This window comes from Mytilus galloprovincialis, chromosome 10 (genome assembly GCF_965363235.1).
Source record: "Mytilus galloprovincialis chromosome 10, xbMytGall1.hap1.1, whole genome shotgun sequence".
Taxonomy (NCBI): Eukaryota; Metazoa; Mollusca; class Bivalvia; order Mytilida; family Mytilidae; genus Mytilus; species Mytilus galloprovincialis.
The window spans coordinates 22,345,867-22,370,465 of NC_134847.1; the positions used below are offsets into that span (position 1 = coordinate 22,345,867).

General features: G+C 31.8%; 1 protein-coding gene and 1 long non-coding RNA gene across 6 annotated transcripts in view; one reads left to right on the plus strand and one right to left on the minus strand.

Annotated features, from left to right (window-relative positions):
- LOC143047170 (uncharacterized) lies at positions 1–10,623 on the minus strand. The gene is made up of 2 exons (XR_012969427.1): positions 10,437–10,623; positions 1–373 (listed from the first exon to the last, which is right to left on the minus strand). It is a non-coding gene; the product is annotated as an uncharacterized LOC143047170 (long non-coding RNA).
- LOC143047168 (transcriptional enhancer factor TEF-3-like) overlaps positions 10,246–24,599 on the plus strand; it is a 23,422-nt gene continuing 9,068 nt past the window's right edge. Inside the window, exons 1-7 of one of the 5 annotated variants that reach the window (XM_076220144.1) lie at positions 10,246–10,330; positions 12,726–12,971; positions 19,171–19,298; positions 20,375–20,551; positions 20,840–20,874; positions 23,475–23,640; positions 24,232–24,294. In XM_076220144.1, coding sequence (XP_076076259.1) covers positions 12,740–12,971; positions 19,171–19,298; positions 20,375–20,551; positions 20,840–20,874; positions 23,475–23,640; positions 24,232–24,294 — 801 coding nt within the window. In that variant the 5' untranslated portion in view covers positions 10,246–10,330; positions 12,726–12,739. Of the gene's footprint in view, positions 10,331–10,578; positions 10,598–11,028; positions 11,057–12,725; positions 12,972–19,170; positions 19,299–20,374; positions 20,552–20,839; positions 20,875–23,474; positions 23,641–24,231; positions 24,295–24,599 lie in introns of those variants that run through there. The other 4 variants (XM_076220146.1, XM_076220145.1, XM_076220142.1 and 1 more) reach the window with 4 other exon arrangements.

Genomic DNA, 24,599 nt, shown 5'->3' on the forward strand with positions numbered 1-24,599 from the left:
TGCACAAGTATTCATTTTATATTTGTTAGGTCTATTTTTTACATTCTATGGCCTATTTCTTCTGGCCCTCATACCTTTTATGTATTGGATTCATCAGTTATTATGTCTTTCCATTATGGATGTAACGGTTTGTTCAGTGATACATATTTAGTTGATGTCTAAGTTGATACAATTATAGTGAACTGTTTATTCAATGTTTTTGCTCTGTCATGGTAGTTTTCTGCTGGTAATTAGACCTGCTTTTGTCTTTAGTGGTATACTTTGAGAGAGATATTTTTCTAATATCTGACCTGGCCCTGATAAGTGAGCTTTGCTCGTCACTTGGCGTTCGTCGTCCGATTTCGTCTTTAACTTTTACGAAATTTTCCAGTCTCTGAAAATACAGGGCATAATGTTATTGAACGTCTTGTAAGGATCGCTTGCTAGTTTGGGGTAAATTTTTCAACAATTACCATTGGTGTATCTAGTTTAAAAACTGTGTTGGATAACCCTGCCTGTCAGCCAAGATAGCCGACAAGGTTAAAATTAAAACATAGGGATAAAATGAAAGTGCTGTCTATTAAAAAACGTAACTTGATGAATAACGAAAACCTAATGTGAAAACATGTTTAATCTGACATTGGACTCGGACTTTTAAAAATGGGTTTTACTGCGTGTATTGCTTCATATGCGTTTCTTAATTCTACGTTGGCTAGAGGTATGGGGGGGGGGGGGGGGATCTCACAAAACATGTTTAACCCAGCCGAATTTTTGCGCCTGTCCCAAGTCAGGAACCTCAGGCCTTTGTTAGTCTTTTATCTTTTTTTAATCTAATCTCATGTTTATGTGTTGGAGTTTAGTGTGAAGCCCATTTTCACTGAACTAGTACACACTTTTATTTAGGGGCCAGCTGATACCACCTCCGGGTGCGTGATTTTCTCTCTGTGTTGAGGACCCATTGATGGCCCTCGAACATTGTCTGCTCTTTAGTCGGGTTGTTATTTCCCGTTTTCATCATCTCAATTGTTTTAGAATGTTGAGCTCTGCCTTATGTCCATTCGCGTCAAAGCGGTCAAATGACTTCTTATAGGAGTGATCGACCTTAGTTATATGACGAAATTTCTCACTTGCATATTCGCCTGTTATATATTTGAAATATATAATGAATAGATAAAAAAATTTAATAGCAAAAGATACCAGCAATACAAGATCTATTGATTTTCATATTTCTTTATTCTCCCTTAAATTCTATATAAAAATTTCATTCCGTTTCCATCGTTTAGCAACACCCACAAGGAGCATAATATGATATCATTATAATATTATTCTTTTGCAAATATAATAAACAATACAGTATACATAGTTATAAACACAAAAAAGAAACAACAGTTTTCATGTATTAGTATATATATAGTATAATATATGAAACTTTCGTCCCAGGCACACCTCTAGAAAGTAACAAAAAAAGAATGCTGTGAGTAGGCTAAATATATCTAGCTGAACTGCAGGAGGCACCAAGGGACGACGATGTACGGCATGGTGGGTGCAAATTAACATGTGTATCGGGACATTAATGATATGGTAAGATATTGTAAGAACTTTGCACATAGCTGGTATGTCATCCTCGTGCCTGGTGGAGAGGAGTCAGTACTATTTAAAGTGACACAACTGCAAGAGGCACCAAGGGACAATGCTAATTGACATGCCAAAGTGCACATATTACAAAAAGATGAAATATTACCAGTTTAATCAAAAATATCACAAACAGAAACTAAAGGTAATAGAACTTAGACAATGTGTCCCGTACCCCACCATGTCAACCTCGTGCCTAGTGCAATAAGCCTGATTTAAATATTTATCTTTCAAGTTATATTTTGTCTTCATCAACTAACTCACAGACAGATATTAAGATATCAAGATTCTCTACATTAAGAAGCCATATCAGTTTTTTATGGTGGCCGGATGCGGCCATTTCCCCTTTTCGTGTTTTCGCGTTTACTCCTCTCACTTTTCCAACGCGAAATCGGGAAATCGAGAAATGGAGAAAGCAAAATCGAGAAATTGAGAAATCGGGAAATCGAGAAATCGAGAAATTGAGAAATCGAGAAATTGGGAAATTGAGAAATCGGAAAATCGAGAAAGAAAAAACGCGAAATCGAGAAATTCATTTCGCGTTTTCGCTTTCGTGTTTTCGCGTTTTTGCTTTCTCAATTTCTCGATTTCCCCATTTCTCGATTTCCCTATTTCCCGATTTCTCAATTTCTCGATTTCGTTTTTCCGATTTCTCGATTTCCCTATTTCCCCATTTCGCGTTTGAAAAGTGAAGGAAGAAAACACGAAAACGCAAAAAGGCGAAATGGCCGCATCCGGCCACCATAGTTTTCGGCTAGGAATCAAATGCGTATAAAGTTTGGGTATAGCGAGTTAATAGTGGAATTTAAACAATTTATCTTATCTTGAGATGATGTACACGAGAATAAAAAATGTTTTTCATCATCAACTTCATTTGAGGTGCACCTGAGACATATTCTGTCTTGTCGGAGAGTACCCTGATAGCGACCTTGTTCAATTCTTAGTCTGTGAGAGAAATACGCAATCCTCTGCTCAGGTGATTGTAATAAAGTAAGATATCTTTCAAGACCAAAATGAGTCTTAAAAGTGCTAAAGCTACAAAGCTTCCCATCAGCACAATTGTGTATTTGGTTTCTCCACTGTATTTCATAGTGTTGATACAAACACTTTTTATTTAAAATTTTGAATCTAAAGTTGCTTGCAAAGGCTAGACTGTCAACCCCATTAATTTTTTTTGCAAATAGTTTAAAGATCCATACCAAGAGGGAATTTTTGATTCAAATAATAGCTTTGACTCTAAATATGCATCTTTTAGTAAGGGAAAGGATGAACCCAAATTTTCAAGGCGGTGCCAGTATCTGATCATAGATTTGGTGATATCAAAATGTAAAGGAAAACAGTCTCCCAAGAGAGGCAAGGTGTGTTGCTCTTTTCCCCACACCTAGTAATAATTTACAAAATTTCATATGTAATCTTTCTGAAAGAAGTTTAGGATAGGCTTGATCAACTGTAGAAGTGGAGGCTGTTTTTAGTATTTGGATTCAGTGACAGGAAGTCCTTTCGTAGCTTGTAGTATGCTTTCGATGCCTTATTGTACAATTCCTTCTGAACAAAGGAAAAAGATCCCGATGCACTAAATGTTATACCTAAATAATTACAATGTTGAACACAATCTATCAACATGTCATTAAAATAAAAATTATGTTTTATATGCCTGCCTGCTTTGTTAAATACCATCACCTTAAATTTTTTTAGATTAATTTTCATACATCTTTATAATAATTATTTAATTGATCAAGTTTACACTGAAGCCCCAAGGAAGAAAAAATGACAATATCGTCAGCATTTAATAAACAATGAACTGGCTTTGAGTTAACCAAGACTGGATCAGATGACTTTTCTAGATATTCAGGGAGATCGTTTATGAAAATTTTAAACAAATTTGGACTCAAATTATCTCCCTGTTTCACTCCCACCTTAGTTGAAAAAAGGTCTGTAACTCTATTCTTTAATCGAATACACGATTTACTCTGGGCATACATACTCTTAATATATTATAAAAAATTGTACCCACCCCAATATTTAATTACTTGTTTGTAAGGTGGTTTGTGTAGCTTTGGAAGCCAGTACAAAGTTGGGACTTTCATTGTATTTAGTTCTGCTTGTAAAGAAGTAGCTAATAGTTTATGTTTGTTACAGATATCGTTTTCTGAAAATGAAGTCAGTTTGAATGTTAGTGAATTCGTGATTTCCTTTTGTAGAACCTTAATGTAAAATTTACGTCAAACTATAACGATATTATTAGCAACTTTATCAGCCGAGACAAAAGCAAATTCCTTGGCTAGTTCTTTTAGTTAATGTTTGATACGAGAAATAGGATTTTTTTAGGTTTGTAAAATGTTCTTTAAAATGTTGTATACGTATATTAACTATCTTCATTCATCTTAAAGCATTGAAAATTCGGTACGAAACTTGGAAACATTTCAAATTATCTTAAATACGCATAAGGGGTACAAAATTTTAAACCCATTTTCTTGGTAGTACTTTACGGATAAGGGATATAAGACTCTGCTGTTATATATAACTTTTGGTTAGTACATGAACAGGATAGCAAAGAATTGCCGGGGCAGGTATTCTTATATAAAGGATGAAAAACTTGAAAAATGTTCAATCATATAAAATACGCATTTACAGTGGCGTAGCTAGGCCATTTTTACGTGTACGCCCGAACCTGGATGAGGGTCCTGAAGGAAAAAAGAATCGTACAATAACAATATGCCATCCGACCTCCATAACTAATTTCAACTGATCTATTGATTGTTATCCCTCATATCCAATTTATCATAAATAAATCGAAATATTTATACTTTTCCGTGTTTGGTTTCAATCAGATATTATAAAAATTTGATTAATGATTTCAATTGTGCAGTACAGTGGCAAATTCAAAAGGGACACATAATTTAAAGAATAAGCATATTGCTTACTAAATAGATAAGAATGACCAAAGAATGACAGAACAAAGAAATATAGAAATGATGACCCCCCCCCCCAAAAAAAAAAAGTTATTCTAGCTGTCTTCAAAAAGAATATTTTATTTGTATACAAAGTGTTGTTAATATATGTAATGAACTATATATATATATGTTACAGTGAATTTGTATAATCAGTGATTATGTAGAATCCCTGAAATTTTAAGGGATTATGTAGAAACACTGGCTAGTTTAGGGATTATATATAATCACTAAAATTTTCAGGGATTATGTATAATCACTAATAAAAAAGGTCAGGGATTATACATAATAACTGAAATGAAGAAATAGTTTTATTTATGAAGAAAATGAATAAAAGTCAAATACTGTATTCTATAAAATCATATTAAAACATTATTATAAACACAAATTGTAAATAATAAGCACAATTTATCAAAATCATAACTCCCAATTTTTAAAATGTGAGGCACAATATATTAAAATGTTTAACACAATATATTAAAATGTTTAACACAATATATCAAAATGTTTAACACAATATATTAAAATGTTTAACACAATATATTAAAATGTTTAACACAATATATTAAAATAATATGCTTCACATTTCATTTTACCACAAAATTCACATCTAAAAAGACCTTTTCCTTCACATATCGAATCAGATTTTTATTGTTAGGCCTAAGAGAAATAAAGTGTCAGTAAACACACATACCCCCCCCCCCCCCAAAAAAAAAAAAGAAGGGAATTAGCAACCTCGAACTGGTTCGATCAAGATACCATGTTTCGTTGCCAGGCGATATCGTTTTTCAGACTTTTTGTGAACAATTGGCATTATGTTTTTTTGGATTTCTCTTTCCTTTTTTTACCCTGTGGAATTGCTATGAGAATATTACACCAAATTCCAGCTTCCTATAAAATTCTGTTATATTTGTCAATCCTTAGTTCTGCCTGTTTTTTTTTTATATATATACATTTAGATGCGCAAGTTCTCTCAGTATGAATTTCTCGTACATTTGAACAAAAACAAAAACACAAAAAAAGCAAAAAAAAAAGATGTTTCATATTCTTTTAAATTATTTGTTTTACATGTACCACAAATAACATGCTCTGTGGATGTACAAATAACACACGAATACCCATTTGACACCGGCTTTTAATTAACATTACAAACAGTACATGTAAAGTTAGCGCTATGAAGGGAAAGTTGATATCATTAATTTTGAAGTCTTCAACTTTATCTCGAAACCCTGTGTTGGTTATATCTTTAAGATCATCCTGTGTTTAAAAGCAATATTATTTCATCTGGCAAGGAACATGAAAGAAAATTTGTCTATATTCATTATTTTTATCAAACAAAGGATCTTTAAATTATTGATAATCCCTGAAATCATATTAGGGAATTTGTAGAATAATTATTAAAATGTTCAGTGATTATGTAAAATCACTGGTCATTTTCAGGGATTATATATAATTACTAATGATTTTAGTGATTCTACATATTCCCTGAAAAATCAGGGATTCTACATAATCCCTGATTATACAAATTCACTGTAACATATATACCATGCCCTCTCAGCCGAAGTCGTAATCTAATTTCAATGAAAGAATGTACTCGAAAGCTTGCCAGATCGTCTGATTTAAATTACACAAAAATACGACCGCCTGATGTTATAAACCTAAAAATGAACGAACAAAATGTTGCTTCAGAAATTAACCATGAAAAAAATTCAAGAAAGTTTAAATTCGACGAACGTTTAAAAAAAAAGTAATTGATATGTAACAAATTTTAACTTTAACCTGTAAATGCAAAAATAAATTCCTTTTATTGATAAAATACGGGAAAAGTCATCATATATAATTTCGTCACTTTGCTTTCCATACTCGTTTGACCATAAACAGTTTTTGTCCAGCTACCGCAAAATTAAAAATTTTACGAAGGTTTGACAAAGTTATTGATACTTTTAAACTTTAACCGCGTAATGAACCTACATGTACATAGTTATATTATTGGCACCGCCGACAAAAGTTTGAACCGAAATGTCTCTTTCGTGACATAAATGTCAATGACTCGACAAAAAATTCAAACCAGATATCGAATCTTACCACATAATGGATTGCTTTAAAAAAAAGAAGAAGGAAAGTGAATTAGAATTCATGGTAGATTAAGACTTTGACAGAAAATATACAAATATATAATATGATACTAATTTTCGTCACTTTTATTCGCAATTACAAGCCATTGAAGAAAGACGTAGAAGGTTGATGTACTGTTAACCAAATCATTTTTATTTAGATGAAAATATTTTTTTTTTTACCAAATTCAAGTGTACGCCCGGGCGTTTTGACGTAAACGTAGCTACGCGCATGATTTAGGATACCAAATTTCAAAACCATTGTCTTGGCAGTACTTTATGGCTAAGGGTCATAGACTCATATATATCTTTTGAATAGTACAGCAACCTGATAGCATAGAATTACAGGGGTAAGCATTAATTAAGCACGAAAATTTCGACTCGAAACGTGGAAAAATTTCGAATTCTCTAAAATACGCATTAGGAGTACTTTCCCACCCTCTGTCTCGACCGTTTTTTTTTTTTTTTTTTTTTATGTACTAGTGGTTAAAGACTGCTTAAATAAGTATGTATTGGATAGAACTATAAAGGGATAGCAAAGGAGTTCTTGGGAAAGTATTTTTAAAGCACGAAAAATTCGGTTCGAAACTTTAAAAAATTTCAAATTCTCTAAAATACGCATTATGGATTCAAAATTTCTTTTATGGCTAAGTATTGAAGATTCTGCTTAAATAAATAGCTTTTGGAAGGCGCCACAACGGGATAGCCAAAATATTATTCGGTAAGCATTCTTAAAGCACAAACAATCCGGTCTTTAACTTAAAATGTTAAATTCTATAAAATACGCATTAGGGGTACCAAAATTTCAAACCCATTGTCTTTGTAGTTCTTTATGGCTAAGGGTTATAGATTCTGCTTTTTAACAGATGCTTATAGTTTTTGGATCGTACAACAATTGGGAAGCAAAGAATTTCTAGGGTAAGCATTCCTAAAGCACGAAAAATTTCAAATTCTCTAAAATACGCATTAGGGTACCAAATTTCAAATTTAACCCATTGTCTTGGCAATTCTTCATTGCTAGGGGTTATAGGGATTATAGGTTTTAAAATAGCAATTGGATAGTACTAGACCGATTTTTTCTGTCTCCTGTGTCCATATTTCACCCTTCCCATATTTTATTTTCCTTATTTTGACCTTTGATATTTTATTTTATTTTTTTGGACACGTGTTAAAAAAATAATAATGAAAAATCCCTATGATAAATAGGAAATATGAAATGTTGAAAATAAACACGAAGAGACAGATTATTCGGTCTATGATAGTGCTACAAAGGAATAGCAAAGGATATCAGAAAATATTCTTTATTTTTTACATCGATTTTCTGATATCATTTTTTTTTAATATCAAAAAATAAGAAATATATTTATGATGGCTCCTTGTGTGTCATTCAAAGCCTTCAATCTCATCAATGAGGCCTATGAAATAATTTTCGATATAAGGAAATACGGAAAAAATAGTAAAACGGCACCTCATACGAAATAGCCTTCCATTAAATCGGCATCCTGTAAAATAGTTCCTAAACATCAACAACATGTCTATGTTAAATAAGTAAGCACTAGCGACTGTCATACAAGTGATAGGGTTAGCGCTATAAAACCAGGTTCAATCCACCATTTTCTACATTTGAAAATGCCTGTACCAAGTCAGGTATATATGACAGTTTGTCCAAGAACATGTAGTTATCGTCCTTTGGTTTTCGTTGTCTTAGTCCTAAGTGTGAACAGTGTATAACTTGCATTTTTTATTTGATACACTTTCCAAATCTATTTCTTGATATTTAATGCATAAAATATTAAGTAGGGGGTTTAAGTACATGTTAAAAATGGGTGCTGAATCTTTATGTTAAGTAGTGCAGGATTTGGTCTAATTAAAAAAAGGTCAATTTCTATTACGTCTGAAGCTGTCAAACTGAATTTTAGACCCCCTTAACACAGATTTCTATTTGTTTGAGATAGAGCAGATGCGATTTTTTTCAATATGAATGTATTGTCCAAACGAAATGCTCTACGAAATAACTGTGTTAACGGGCCAGTTGTTGTCCGTTCGTTTAATGTATTTCATCATTTGACTCGTAGTTGCCATTTGATTTTTTGACTTTCCGTTTTGAGTTTTCCTCGGAGATCAGTATTTTTGTGATTTTACTTTTTATCTGTTTTTGAATAAATCTCTTGTAAAACAATGCTGCATGAGTGAATTACGCATTTTTTGTGTTAGTAGCTTGAATTTAATTAGATGATGGTTTTATTTTAGTTACCAATGTAAGAGAAGCAAAGATATATACTCAATGAGGGATTTATAGAATTTGCCTTTTTTTCACCATGTTTCAAACGAAATGTTCAGCTTAAAGAGGGCTTACCCCAGAAAAATAAAGAGTAGTTTTTCAAACGCCATTGCAGGATGACGAATGCCAGGGTAGCCTTTTCGAAAGAGAATTGCAGGATGCCTGAATTTGTATATACTGAGTTATTGTCTTCATTTGTATTTGTTGTTGTTATATGTCACAAACTGTAAAGTTTACATGGCAATAAAACTTTGAATTTGAATTTGGTAATATGAATATTTCTGTTTCCAAACCAGTTCATTTTGGCCGAGTCCTCTTTACTCGTCTCAGAATTTTTTTTCCTATAGAGCTTTTTTTGTGAGACAAGTGTCTGCATGTGGTCATCTTTAAATTCGTGGTCCGCGTTTCAACTATTTCGATTCCTTTGAGAAATTAGAGACAATGATTTAGATTTTAATAACTGAATTTTCAAGTGTTGGGAGTAATTTCGGGATAAAATCAATATTATGTATGTTGTCGGGAATTATAAAATTTATTTGTACTCGCTACGAGACACGAGAAAAGGTCGATAAAGCCTCGCTTGTCTTTCTGTTTCTAAAGCTCATACAAATAAATTTTATATTTTCCGACAACATGCATATATTTATATGTATCAAATCGCGATATACTTAATTAGGTAAGGAGAGATGGAGTTTGCATATACTCATCATATATGCATGATTTAACCAAGGATTTGCATAGTTAGACAATACAAATCCTTGATTTAACCAGAGACATAAATAAAATAAAATATTGTATTTGTCTGCGAGTACTATAACCAGAGACGTATAATACAATACTATATATTGTATTATATGTCTCTGCTATAACACATATATAGTAGTCTCAGTATTTTTATACACAGTCTCTGGCCATTTAATCAAGGAATATGCATAACATTTAAATATACAGTTCCTTGGTTTAATCAAAGAAATATATATATATATATATATATATATATATATATATATGTGTCACTGGTTTAATGAAAACGGAATCGCAAGCGCGAACGCAAAAAAATGAAAGGGGTTCTAAGAGGTAACATGTAGAAACGGGAACCCATACGAACCTTTCTGTAAATTAATTTTTTGTTAATGAATATGTTTCAGAAGAAAGTGTACGACAATGCCTCTTAGAATAATATGTTTTTGTGACATCTGTAAATCTAGAATGAAAATAGACTCTACTTTATTTAAATACTAATAGTCTGTTTGATTTGAAGTAGTGTCACATTCTCCCAACACGAAGGCCTGGCCCGCCCCATGCGCTGTGTTCATGCGCAGTAAGTCAGTACGTTGTCCAGATTCTTTGTGCCATTCCACGCATACCAACAAGTGAGTTAAATATTTGTTTTACTTGAATTTAAAGTTAACACTTGAAACTTTTATGAATTTATGTTACAATTACATATGAAAGTACTGTATAAAAGTGAAAACTTGCTTGGAATATGTTAGAAACTTCAAACCAGAGCAGCATGGCCGAAATGTCTGTGCGGGCTTCGAATCTCTGAAATATTTGTCATTCTTCATGGCATAACTTCCGGGCGACAAACTTTTGTATCATGAACTTTTGAAACAGAAAAAGTTTACCTTTTCTCTAATGCAAGTTATTTGACCTCATAAAAAGTTCATTTCGGTACTTTTTTTTAATATCAATGTCACAATGATTCAAAGGTGAAGTGAACGTAATGCATAAATGGCCGAAAATATACTGATACACTTTTCAGGACATCCAGGTGTCTACAAAAATTTGGATCGTTACAATTGGAGTTGAATCAAAATGTAATAGTCTACAGATTGCATAAGCCTCAGTTGATCGTGCATGTACATATATGCATAGTGAGAATATTTCATTCGGAAAAATTTACACCCAAAGGAAAAACAGTCATGCATGACAATAACAAATTAGCCCCTGTGAGGAGTACCCCCTACATGTATGGAACATAATATAAGATGACTATTTGGAACTAGATTCACTTGTATGAAACTTGTAAAATGAGCATTATTATGCTGCATTTTTTTGAGGGTCGTAATGGGGTACCTAAATCATGATGAATAAAGGTAAAAATTCCTGCCAAATAACATTAACGGTAATTTTGGGAGTATGACAATAAAATGTACACTTTCTTTTAAACGATAAAAGCATCAGCTGATTTTGATGAATCCGTTTATATTTTTTCAAAAAATGACGGTAAAAATGTAACTATAATTATTTGAGATCTCTGACGAATCAAGATAAGGATATTTTGACAAATCACGGGAGCTGCAAATAGCACCTGACATTAATGGGCGTTACTACCCTTTTGTTCGCACCTGTCTTAAGTCAGGTTCTAAGTCCAGTAGTTGTTGTTTGTTGATGTGGTTTATAAGTGTTTCTAGTTTCTCATAATATTTTATTAAATTCTAAATTAGAATGATTTCGACAATGTAATTATTTATGAATGTATATAACACTTTAAATGATACTACAGATACAGTTAAGTCGGCCTCATATCTTGACTTACATCTAGAAATTGACAATGAGGGTCGGTTGAAAACAAAACTTTACGACAAAAGAGATGATTTCAGCTTTCCAATTGTGAACTTTCCATTTCTAAGTAGCAACATTCCAGCAGCACCTGCATACGGGGTATATATCTCCCAATTGATACGATATTCCCTTGCTTGCATTTCCTATCATGATTTTCTTGATAGAGGGTTGCTGCTCACAAGGAAGCTATTAAACCAAGAGTTCCAAATGGTGAAGTTGAAATCATCCCTTCGTAAATTTTACGGAAGCCATCACGAGTTGGTTGACCGTTATGGAATAACCGTTTCACAAATGATATCGGATATGTTCCTTACGTCGTAACTACTATCCCCTTACCTTTCATGAATGTGACCTACCGAATTAGACCATTTACAGGATTTGTTATCACATAAGCAACACGACGGGTGCCGCATGTGGAGCAGGATCTGCTTACCCTTCCGGAGCACATGAGATCACCCCTAGTTTTTTGGTGGAGTTCGTGTTGTTTATTCTTTAGTTTTCTATGTTGTGTCGTGTGTGCTGTTGTTTGTTTGTCTTTTTCATTTTTTAGCCATGGCGTTGTCAGTTTGTTTTAGATTTATGAGTTTGACTGTCCCTTTGGTATCTTTCGTCCCTCTTTTAAAGTTAAAAAAACTACATGTATCAGTAAAGGTATTTTAGTTGTGATGCTAAATATAAAAAAGAAGATGTGGTATGATTGCCAATGAAACAACACTCCACAAAAGACCAAAATGACACAGAAATTAACAACTCTGGCACACCGTACGGCCTTCCACAATGAACAAAGCCCATACCGCATAGTCAGCTATAAAAGACCCCAAAATGACAATGTAAAACAATTCAAATCAGAGAACTAACAGCCTAATTGATGTACCAAAAATGAACTAAAACCAAATATGTAAAATGAAATTACATACTGTATAAATAAACGACAACCACTGAATTACAGGCTCCTAAAACATCTTTACCATCATGACTCTATATGCATACATGACATGCATTATGCTATTCAAAGTGTATAACATACAAAAAATTCTGGAACACTTTGATAAAAAAAGTTGAAAGACAAGAAAGACCCCAAACTTGTGAAAAACCATATGACCTTATAGCAACTGTAAAATAAAAATATAAAAATCCAATATGGTAAACTTTCTCCTACTTCTAAAATTCTTTAATATTCTGTGTATGTTGCTATTGTAGGTACAAAACAAATTATGTCTTCCAGTTGGCCAAATGTGGATCAAAATTTACCACCTGGCCCTCCTGAAACTATGACTAAAGCTGAAAGTAATTCTGGTAGTGGGGATGGTGATGTAGATGACCTTTCAAATGATGCTGAAGGTGTTTGGAGTCCAGACATTGAACAGAGCTTTCAAGAAGCATTAGCAATATATCCACCATGCGGACGTAGAAAAATTATTTTGTCTGATGAAGGAAAAATGTATGGTAGGTTTGAGATATTGTTATTCCATTCTAGCAGGAAAGTTAAGCCGTTAAGCAGTTGTCTAACATTTCTAGTTTGGGGTTTTCAAATAAAAGGTTTAGGTGTCCACATCCGTCATTATCATTTTTAGTGACTGTTGCCACTGCCAGTGTAAAATACGGATTGAAATTCTTTTCTTAGAAGACTTTAAACATGGGTTGAAAATAGGCATGCATAAAGGTAATACATGTACAATTTAGGATATACATTTGTACCTGGTTTCCAGGAAGTTAAACTTAAGGTAAAATATTCTGAATGCTGTGAAAATTTCAAAATTTGGTTCAATAGATGGGGATTTTGAATTGGTGGTCTTACACCTTATCTCACAAATATGTTTAACTCTACGTCAGGAACCTGTTATAAGTCCCTTACCAACAAAGTTGAAGGGGACTTTAGGTTTGCACTCCATCTGGCACATCAGTTTTCCACATTTTTTTTTCGACATTTATGCTTAAAGATTTTCAATCAATCATGTTAATATTTGGTGTTTGTTTTATCATGGTAAGTTACAGATCAAGTTCAAATTTTGTAATGGTCTGCTGATTTTGTGCAGAGTTATGGTCTTGGACTAAGAAAATCATATGGCAAAATCAAAGGTACTTTATTCATATGATTTGCACCATGTGACTAAATTTTGATTAAATTTCTTCCCTTAGTTTAAGATTGAAAATATAAATTATATCAAATTGTGAATAATCCAGCCCCTTTTCTGTCATGCATCTTAAACCAATGTACATGTGTCTTTCAAAACTTCCTTTGGCCAAGATTTACTAAAATGTTGTGCAAAATTCTATGGGAAAATGCTTAAAAATAGACTTTACGGAATGGGAAGGTTGAAATCATCATGTTTTCTAAAGAATTTGGCCGAAAAACTAAGACAGCATGTAAGTTAAACATTATTTATCTTTAAAATTCAACCTACTAGGTGTTTCCCCATATGTGGACAAATCAAGGACAACATCTCCTTGTATCTTTATTTTTGTTTTGATTATGATTTTTCGTTATTTTGTATATACTCAGTACAGCAATTTTACCAAGGTTACACTTCCAATTTTCAAACTGAAAAGGTAAAAAATTTTCACAGTAGACATTGTTCATTTATACACCAGCAGAACTCTAAAAAGATGAACAATTCACCTATATGTGGAAAAATTGTTGATTCAACATAGGAATTGGTATATTGGCATTTTTATTGAAGGGGCATATACATGTACTTTGTATAATCCTATTGTAACGGCAAAATGGTTAAGTAATTTAGCAAAGTATATAACCCTGAATTTTGCCATATGTTCACTCAAATAATCAGTATTGCTCACTTTTATTTGCCATGCTTGAAGATATTGATTTTATAATTGGTTTATAGTTTTATCAGGACAACTTACAGATCAAGTTAGAATTTTGTTTCGTTCTGATGATTTTTTGCAGAGTTATGGTACTTGGACTTAGAAAATTTACTCAAATAATCAGTTTCCTCAATTTTTTTCACTATGTTTGAAGATGTTGGTATTATAATTCGAATATAGTTTCATATTGATACTGATCAAGTTCAAATTTTGTTCCAGTCTAATGATTTTGTGCAGAGTTATGGTCTTATCACTAAAATAATCAGTTTTCCCACACTTGTTTTCGTCATGCTTAAAGATATTGACTTGCTCTTTGTTATATAGTTTTAACCATGATAGGTTATAGATCAAGTTAGCAAAGAAAATGTGAAGAAACTTAGACACAATGCTTATTACTACAGATCAAGTTTGAATTTTGGTGGTGTCACTTTTACTGCTCTAGATTAATGCCTATCAGAAACTTGAGTTAGCCGCAACCAAATTGAATGTTATCATATGAGACTTATTCACAATACTCTTTACCACAAAACTCAGATCAAGTACAAATTTGGGCAGCGTCACTTTTACTGTTATTCAATTATGTCCCTTTATAATTTAGATGATATTCAAAGGGGGTGGGGGGGGGGGGGGGGCATCATCCGTGTTTAATGGACACATTCCCCATTTAATAAAGTCTACCTGTCCTAAGTCAGGAACCTGATGTTCAGTGATTGTCGTTTGTTGATGTGGTTCATAAGTGTTTCTCGTTTTTTTATGTAGATTAGACTTGGTTTTCCTGTTTGAATGGTTTTACACTAGTTATTTTGGGGGTCCTTTGTAGCTTGTTTACTTTTACAAATTTGTCTTTTGCGAAAAAAATTAACAAATATAAAACAAGAAGATGTGGTTTGATTGCCAATGAGACAACTCTCCGCAAGAGACCAAAATGACTCGGAAATAAACAACTACAAGTCACTGTATGGCCTTCAACAATGAGCAAAGCCCATACTGCATAGTTAGCTATAAAAGGCCCCAAAATGACAATGTAAAACAAAGTACATTATAATATTATCCTTTCAACTTAGACATAATTATATTCATCATTTCATTTCCACTACATCTTCTATTCCTATTTAAAATTGCGAAATTTATTAATATATAAACACTAACAGTTTAACATGATTAACATTATGAAGAAAAATGAATTTCCTCCCCTTTCCTATCACCCAAAGTAACAATGTGTTTATAAACCTTTTAACTACCATGACTACCAGAACACATCTACCTGTACACCACTTACAATTTACGTGTAGCAATATTTGAACACAAAACATATATTAATTAATTTTACATTCTTTTATTATATTGTACCCATATCAGGCCATTAGTTTTCTTATTTGAAATGTTTTACATTTTTCATTTCGGGTCCTTTAATAACTTAGCTCGACTTTGAGGTATGGGTTTACTCATTGTTGGAGAAATTCAGTGGAGGATCCAGAAATTTCCTTCAGTGGGGGCCCACTGACTGCCCGCTCCGGTCATGCTTCAGTGATTCCCTATATAATCAACAAAAATTTTCCCAGAAAAGGGGGAATTACATATGGACCTACATGTGCCATATGGTCTCTTGTGGAGGGTTGTCTCATTGGCCATCATACCACATCTTCTTCAGTTTTGACATGAAGACATGGTCTACTGACTTTGAATTAATTAGCGATTTTCAATGATAAGTTTTCTGCTTAAGTTTAAGTTTGATAAGATCTTCTTGTAATCGATTAAGGATATTTTGTATAAAGATACATTACTATCTGTACAAATCAGTTTGACAACTATTTTGAAGCACTGCCCCTCCCCCCCCCCGGTCATGGTCCAGTGATTTTGAATTTATTTGGAACTTTTCTTGTTTTTTTCAAAAATATTTTTGGTAAGTTTATCTTCTCCTACTTGAGAAGCACTATCTTTATATGAAAAAAAAAAATATATAATGTTTTTGATTTTGATTCTTTATAAATATCAACAGAGTTTCTGAAAGATCTCTATCCTTATGTAATTTCATCATATATTTAAGGGGTGTTTCTTTGTTATTGATAACATATTAGGAATTTAAATGTTTGATTGATTATATATACATTTGTTACTGATAAAAAGTAAAAAGAATTCACACAAATCATTTATTGTTTTATATAAAATTAGACACCTTTTGAACAAATATCATACGTCTTATCATTTTAAAAATAAATCTTAATAACAAAATATTAGTTATTCTTTTTAACATTTCTGTAAAACTTACAAACTACGGATTTAAATGTGAAGTTTACATTGATAAGAAATAATATGATATGACACTATTCCTTTAAGAACCCCAGGTAAACTTACTTGGATCAATGAGTCATTCTTTTATGACTAATATCCTTCCTCCAAATTTAGGTTTTATGTTAATGTCTAACCTTAGGTCAAGCACAGGCTGCTTAGACATATATCTTTTTAGTATTATGTGTTTCTTGAATTTGAAAACATATTTTAAAATGACCAAATATTTTTAATAGGATTTAAAAGATAAGTTGTACATCTTAAAATTATAATCAGAGCACTGGTAATATAAAACATCTTCCTGCACAGGTACCTTGCATAATAAAACTGAATTGGTCTGTTGCCAGACAAAGGAAAAAATAGGTCATGATGTATTTGTTATTGTTCATATTTTTGGCAGTGTATGTGAAGGGATTTGTGTGTAATTTTTGTTTACAGTCTGAGTGATACAATTATAATTTTGACAGAAGAGATAAACACAGATTTTTTTACATTATATTTTATAAGTGAAAAATTATATTGATTAAGTTTTGGGTATTAAAAAAAAGATGGGTGGGAAGGGGGGAGGGGGATTCAGAGGTGATTAGTATTTATTCATTACACTTCATGTAATAAGTAAATAACTTTCATCTGATATAGAGTTTGATTTTTGACTGTAGACTTACGTACAGTAAATAATTTATTATCATTTAGAGAGCATTGTGATGATTTATTATATCGAAGTTTAGTAGATTTTGAATCTCAACACTTTACTTTGAAACCTGCAAATCAAAAAAAAAGTCTAAGTTTGTTTTTTTTTTGTTTTTTTTTTGGGGGGGGGGGAGCAATTCCTAAATACAAGGTGATAGGACTTGCCAGTGGGATAGGTCACCTTTTCAAGCTTGAAAACATGTTAATAAGTCTGAAAAGTATCAGATATATATATGATTAGGTCAATTAAGTTCACTGAACTTCTTCCTCTGTCATCTTTCTTGGTTTTCCCAGCTGTTTTTATCAACCAATATTTCTTTTTTGGCACTTTGTTATTCCACTCTTGCATAACAGACCATTACACACCACAATAAACCCAAACAAAATGGGAAAAGGTAAACATTTTTAAATCTAAATTATATGAAAAGGGTGGGATAATAGAACTGCAGTGGGGCCTATCAGTTAAGTATTGAAGTAGCCCCCTCCCCCCTGCTGCTACTAAATTGGTAATTTTAAGATAATTTTGCAGTTTTGGTTTATTATCTTGAATATTATTAATGATAAAGATGAACTGTAAACAGCGAAAATGTCCAGCAAATTAAGATCTACAAATAAGTATATGTGACCAAAATTGTCAACTGACCTTTTATTAGTTATTGCCCTTTAAGGACAATTTTACACTCTGTTTATCATGTTTTCTAACTTAAAAAATATCTTCTGCAACTTTTGGCTTAAACAGTAAAGCATTTAGAGCAAATCCGATTTGAGGTAGAAATGTTCATTAGGTCAAGTTCTATCAGGCATGACATTTTCAGATGACTAACAACCCATTGTTGGGTTGCAGCCACTAAATTAGTAATTTTAAGGAAATTATGCAGTATTTATGGGGGCATTATTGTTTTACTCCTGCCTGTCCATCTGTTCATCCTTCCGTCAGTCCCATTATGGATACATAGTTACTGCACATAACTCCTCTTACAGTTTGAATGCTAGGAAGTTTTCACTTTGCTGTCTGTTTGTACATATATTGATGTCTGGGGTTCGATTTTTATTAATAATATTTGCTCTTTTTGGAGATAGTTCTGTTTGTACATATATTGAAGTCTGGGGTTTGATTTTTATTAATAATATTTGCTCTTTTTGTAGATAGTTCTGTTTGTACATATATTGAAGTCTGGGGTTTGATTTTTATTAATATTTGCTATTTTTGGAGATAGTTCTGTTTGTATATGTATTGAATTCTTGGGTTTGATTTTTATTAATATTTGCTCATTTTGGAGATAGTTGAACTTTGTCATTTTTTGGAGTGTTTAATAGCATAAGTGGAGCGTTTTCAGATAACTCCTACAGTTTGAATGCTAGAATTTTCACTTTGCTGGCTGTTTGTACATATGTTGAAGGTGTGCATGAAAGGGAAGGGAGGAGAAACCAGTTTAGATATTCTAATTAATAATGAATCATGTCATAGGCGTCGAATTCCCCTTTGTCTTATTGAAGACTTTTATAGCTAACAACAAAGAATGGGTTTTGCTTATTGTTGAAGGCTGTAGAGTGACCTATGGTTGCTTGCATCCTTTTTCTTTAATCTGTGGTGGACAGTTGGCAATAAAACAACTATCTCTTATTTTCATATAAATAGACTATGCCAGTAGTTCAATTATGCCATAAGGTATGTAAGCTTGCTTTCTGTAGGTTTTTGCATTCATTTTTATGCCCCATTTATTGATACAATGTTTTTTTTGTTCATTCGTTTGTCCGTCCGTCTGTATGATTTTCCCTAAAGACAAAACATAGATCTAACATTGTCAAAAAGTTATTTTTGAAGTCTTATGCTTTGCAGGAAGAAATGAACTTATTGCCAGATATATAAAGTTACGGACAGGAAAGACAAGAACAAGAAAACAAGTGTCCAGTCACATACAGGTTCTGGCAAGAAGGAAAGCAAAAGAAATACAAGCACAACTTAAGGTATTAGATTAAATCTAACTTTACACAATAAACATCACCTTCTGTAGTAAGTTAATTGTTGTAATAGTTATCAAAGGTACCAGGATTATAATTTAGTACGCTAGACACGCGTTTCATCTACTTAAAGTCATAAGAAACGAGTGACCGGTGAAAAATAATGCTCTTCCAATTCTTGAACCAATACATACAAACATCATAAACTTAGTCTTCTGTGCACGAATTTATTAATTTTTTCGTGTAAATTTTGTATAATTGTCAAATTTTTTTCAATTGGTCAGTGTTGTTGTTAAAATATGGCAGGTAATTAAAGTTCGTGTTTTGAAGCCGAAGTTTAACGATTGTCACCTGTTTGTCAACAATTGACAAAAAATCAACAAAAGAGCACGGCAATTGAGCATGTGTTTAACATGTAAATTCAGATAAAAGTTTATTTAAAGGACATAATGTGTCCATGCGTATTGTGATCACCGGATTTTTACGAGACGGGTCACACTGAGGTCACTTTGCATACGGAAAATATGTCGAGGGAATTGCTTCCTATAAAAATAAAGTAAACTTCTTTTAAATATGAATAAATTAAAGAATTTTCTTCAGAAAAAAGTATATGTACATAAGTTTTATAATGAAAACTATCCATTGAGTTATAAAAAAACATATGCATTTTTTTTTGATTTGAGGTTTCTTATGACTTTAAGACTCATCAGTGAGGCTCATATAAAAAAGTTGTAAAGCCAAACAAGTACAAAGTTGAAGAGCATTGGATAAGAAAATCCGTAGCTGTTTCGAAAAATTCAAAGTTTTGTAAAATGGTAATTTATAATTCTGAATTGATTTTCAGCACAAATGAAATAGAAAAAAAAAACTGAATTGAGTAACATTTAATGACCTCCATACGAAAAAAAAAAAAAACCTAGATGACTTCTACATTTTTCATATACAGGGCGTTGACATTCAGTATACAGGAATATGAAATTCAGCATACAGGGCTTTGCTTTTCTTATTGCTAAATTAAGTTTTATTATGTAATAGTACAGTAATGCATGCATGCATAAATCTTAATTCTAATACCAAATCAGTCCATTCCAATGCAGGACCAGTCAGCGAAGGACAAGGCATTACAAAGTATGGCGTCCATGTCATCAGCACAAATTGTATCTGCTAGTGCCATTCACAATAAAGCTATTCAGCAGGGAATTGCAATTCCTCACAGTGTTGGTCCAGTACGACCGTCCTACTCAGCTAGCGGTTCACAGGTTAGTTATCTGTAAACAATCTGTTGTAACACAAATTAAGTTGTACTTTTTGTGAGCATGCTCAAAAACTGTTGTCAAGACTGTTAATTATAGTTTTATTTGAATGATTATAAGTACAATGTTTGTTAATTGATAGTTTGATGAAATTTTTATGAATACATTAGACATGTATTTTTCAAGTTAAATTTTATATTTATAAATGTAATTTCATAGTTTTGCTGTAATGATTTGCTTTGTATTTTTTATTTTGATTTGCAAGCCTTATTTGAGTTGTGTACTTTGTTTCAGTTTTGGCCTCAAAATAATGTTGGACCTCAAGCTGAGTAAGTATATGTGTTAAAAGCTTGTTTGCTTTAAATGTTTATCAATAATATCATTTTTCCAGGTTTTTAAATGTATGGTATATATTAATATTTTAAATTCCCAAATGTCCATTTGTGATATTGTAATTTGTTATCAAATTTTAAAAGTCAGTTATTTGTGCTAGAAATTTGTCATAGAGGAAAGGAACATTAACATCCTACATAGGGGTACATACATATATAGAAAAATGACATATTTTGGTTCAATAAATAGAAAAATTAATGTTATTTGAAGGTAATGATAATTTGCTATGAGATGAAGTCAACTTCACTTTTCCTTTAAGTAGTACTGTATGTCTCATTTAAGATTCAAATGCAATTTTTTTCATTGGCTCAAATTTAAAATCCACAATTGACATTTCTTGCATGTTGTGACAAAGAAAAAAATGTAAAATAACAAAATTACTAAACTCAAATTCAAAACAGGAAATCCTTTATCATTGGTAAAATTAAAAGCTCAAACACATCAAACAAATGGATAACAACTGTCATATTTATGATTTGGTACAGACATTTTCTTACTTAGAATATGGTAAATTGAACCTTGTTTTATATGAAGCTAAACCTCTAACTTGTATGACAGTTGCATACATGACAATTGTATAAAAATTATTGACAGCAATGTGTGAAACAAAAATAAACAGACATTATAGGGAAAAAAAACAAAAATAGGGGTACAGCAGTACAAAACAAAAAAATATGTCAGGCATATAGACAAAGCACATTAGCAAAAATGAAAGATGAATATAAAAATTTACCATAACAATAAGTACAGAGACATGTCAAATGGATTTTACCAAAAACAGTCTTAGTAATGATATACAAAGACAAATAAAATAACACTATAACTAGTAACATCAGTTCCTAGGTTCAATACTTCAAGACCATTGTTATTATTTGTGAAGTAGATATGGAATATTTTTATAGATAGAAATAAGTCAACACATTGAAATGCTTGGATCAAGAAATTTTTGATCACTATACAAATATAATGTAATATAATGTACAATATATAATGGAATATAAAACAACATCTACATTTGTCACCCAGAAAAGTAAATCGAAGTTTCATGATATTTTTTTTTTCCAATTTATGATTTTAATGCATAATTCCTGGGCATTAAATGTGTTACCCTTGTCCTTCTGTCCCTTTCATTCCCAAATTGGTTAACATTCTGTAACTTTTATTTGGCTCAGCTAAATGCTTTTAGACTTATACACAATGCTGATTATAACAAAACACAGATCAAGTTCAAATTTGGTAGCATCACTTTTACTTTTCATGAGTAATGTCCCTTTATAGAAATGAGAATTGCTGATTTTTTCTTTTTGTTCTCTAACTTCAGGCTTCCTCAACCAAATTTTATAAAACTTACACACAATGCTAAACACAAAACATGAATCAAGTTCAAATTGGGTGGGTAACTCTGTTCTGTTCATGAGTAATGCATCCTTATAAACATGAAAATTGATGAAGTTTTGGTTTCCCTTTTTAATCAAGTTTGCTCTAAACATATTTTATGAAACTTATATGAAACTTAAGACTAAGCTTATTACTGTAAAACACAAATCAAATTTGAAATTATGTATCTTAGGTACCATTCTGGAGTAATGCCCTTTATGAATGAGAAAAAATGGCTATATTTTTCGTTTCCGTTCTCTAACCAATTTTTTTTTTACCAAATGTAATAAAATTTAAAAAAAAAGCTTATAACCATAAAACACAGATCAAATTTTAAATTGGGTGGCATCATTTTTGCCATTATGGAGTAATGCCATTTATAAATGGAAAAAATTGCCAAATTTTTCATTTCTATTATATTATATTTCCTTAACTAAATGTAATGAAACTTATACTCAATGCTTATTAACACAGATCAAGTATGACATTGGGTGGTGCCATTTTTACAGTTCCATACTGACATCCCTTTCAGACCCTTTGTAATGTTTAATGCAAGGGGCATCACATAATTCTCCATTTATTTGACATTAATTACTTGGCTATTGTTTCGACAACTTCAAAAGCTGGGTAAAAAGTGAAAAAAATTATCAGCATAGTTAGTTCTATCTAACTGAAAAAAAATATACTTCTATAATGTATGTTTTATAAATATTCAGTTTTTTATCCTTGAAACTTTATGAACCGTTTCTATGATGCCAGATCTTATTGTAAATGATGTTTAATGTATGTCACATTGCAGTAGAAATTATGATTGCAATATTACCTTTTGTTAGTTTAATACATGTTAGCTACTTTCATATAAACAGTAGACTTCAATTAATCTATTTTAAGTATTTAGATAAATTCTACTTCTTTAATCGGAATTCATTAATGTAGTTGTTGTGACCTTTTATGCTGGTTCTGTATACGTACTGCTTGATATTAGGACTGAAAAAAATATTTTATAAGAAAATAGTCAATAAAAATGTTTTTTTCATGATTTTGAAATATTTTTCCATGTCCAGGCCTAGGTCTGAGAGCAAAAAAGATGAGCAGTTTTGAACAATAAAAAGTCTTGTTATATATCTAGCTTATTGTGTTTTTTTATTTATCATTGTAGTGTTAAGCCACCATTTGGTACACCAGGTTATTTAGAACACAAATCCCAAACGTCTGTGAACAGTGAAGTGGTAGCTCCGCCATGGCAAGGCAGGTCAATAGCTGGACCAAAACTACGTCTTTGTGAATTTAGTGCTTTCTTAGAACAGACAAGAGATCCAGATAATGTGAGCCGCCTTTATATCTTTTTACTATATATTTGAATAAGATTTAAACAATTGATATTCAAAATTGGCTCCAATTTTTTTATGCAGTGAAATGTTAACTAGACTAGAAATAAAACTCTTGTGTCAGGGGGAGATTATACAGTGTTGTTGAAAAGAAGTTTGATTTAGCAGAATTTTCTTTGTTTCAAACATTTATAAAAGCAAAATTGCGAAATACTAATAATCAACAAAAGAAATCCAAGCATACCTAAAAAGATCACTGCTTTACGATTGTATGTACTTGAATGTGTATTTATATTAATATTTATGCTATGTTTTTTTAAAATGACTAGTAGTGTGACCATCTGCATTCTTTAGAGGTCATCTTGATGGCTAATCAGATGGGATCTAGTCTTAACTACACATTAAATAGTGATCCATTAAAAATTTAAAAATAATAAGTCCATGCATTGTAAATTGTTTTTTTTTTTGTTTTTTTGTAATTTGGATGTATGTTTTGATGTTATATGATTCAAATTGCTGAAAGTAAATTTGAAAGATAGTACCCCATTAAAGGACTGAATCCTCAATGAACTGTTATTTTTTTTTCAGTATGCAAAACATTTATTTGTACACATTGGTGCTACAGCAACATATTCTGATCCACTTTTAGAGGTAAGTTTGATTTAATTCAGCTCAAAACTGCTTGACCACAGTAGTTAAAGCCATTTTACCTGTATAAGTTAAACTTTTATACCAGTATGACTCTATAGTCTAGAAATGTTGGGGTTTGTAATAGTAAGTGTCCACTGCTTGAGTCTTAATTCGATTTAATTCAAATTAACTAATGAGTATTAATGTTAACGGATGTCCTATGCGAATAAGCCACTTCGAAATTCAATTCAAATTAAAAATAATAAGAGTGAATTCAATCCTAATTAAATGTATGTGTGAAAAGGGCCAACCTGTTATAAAAATAG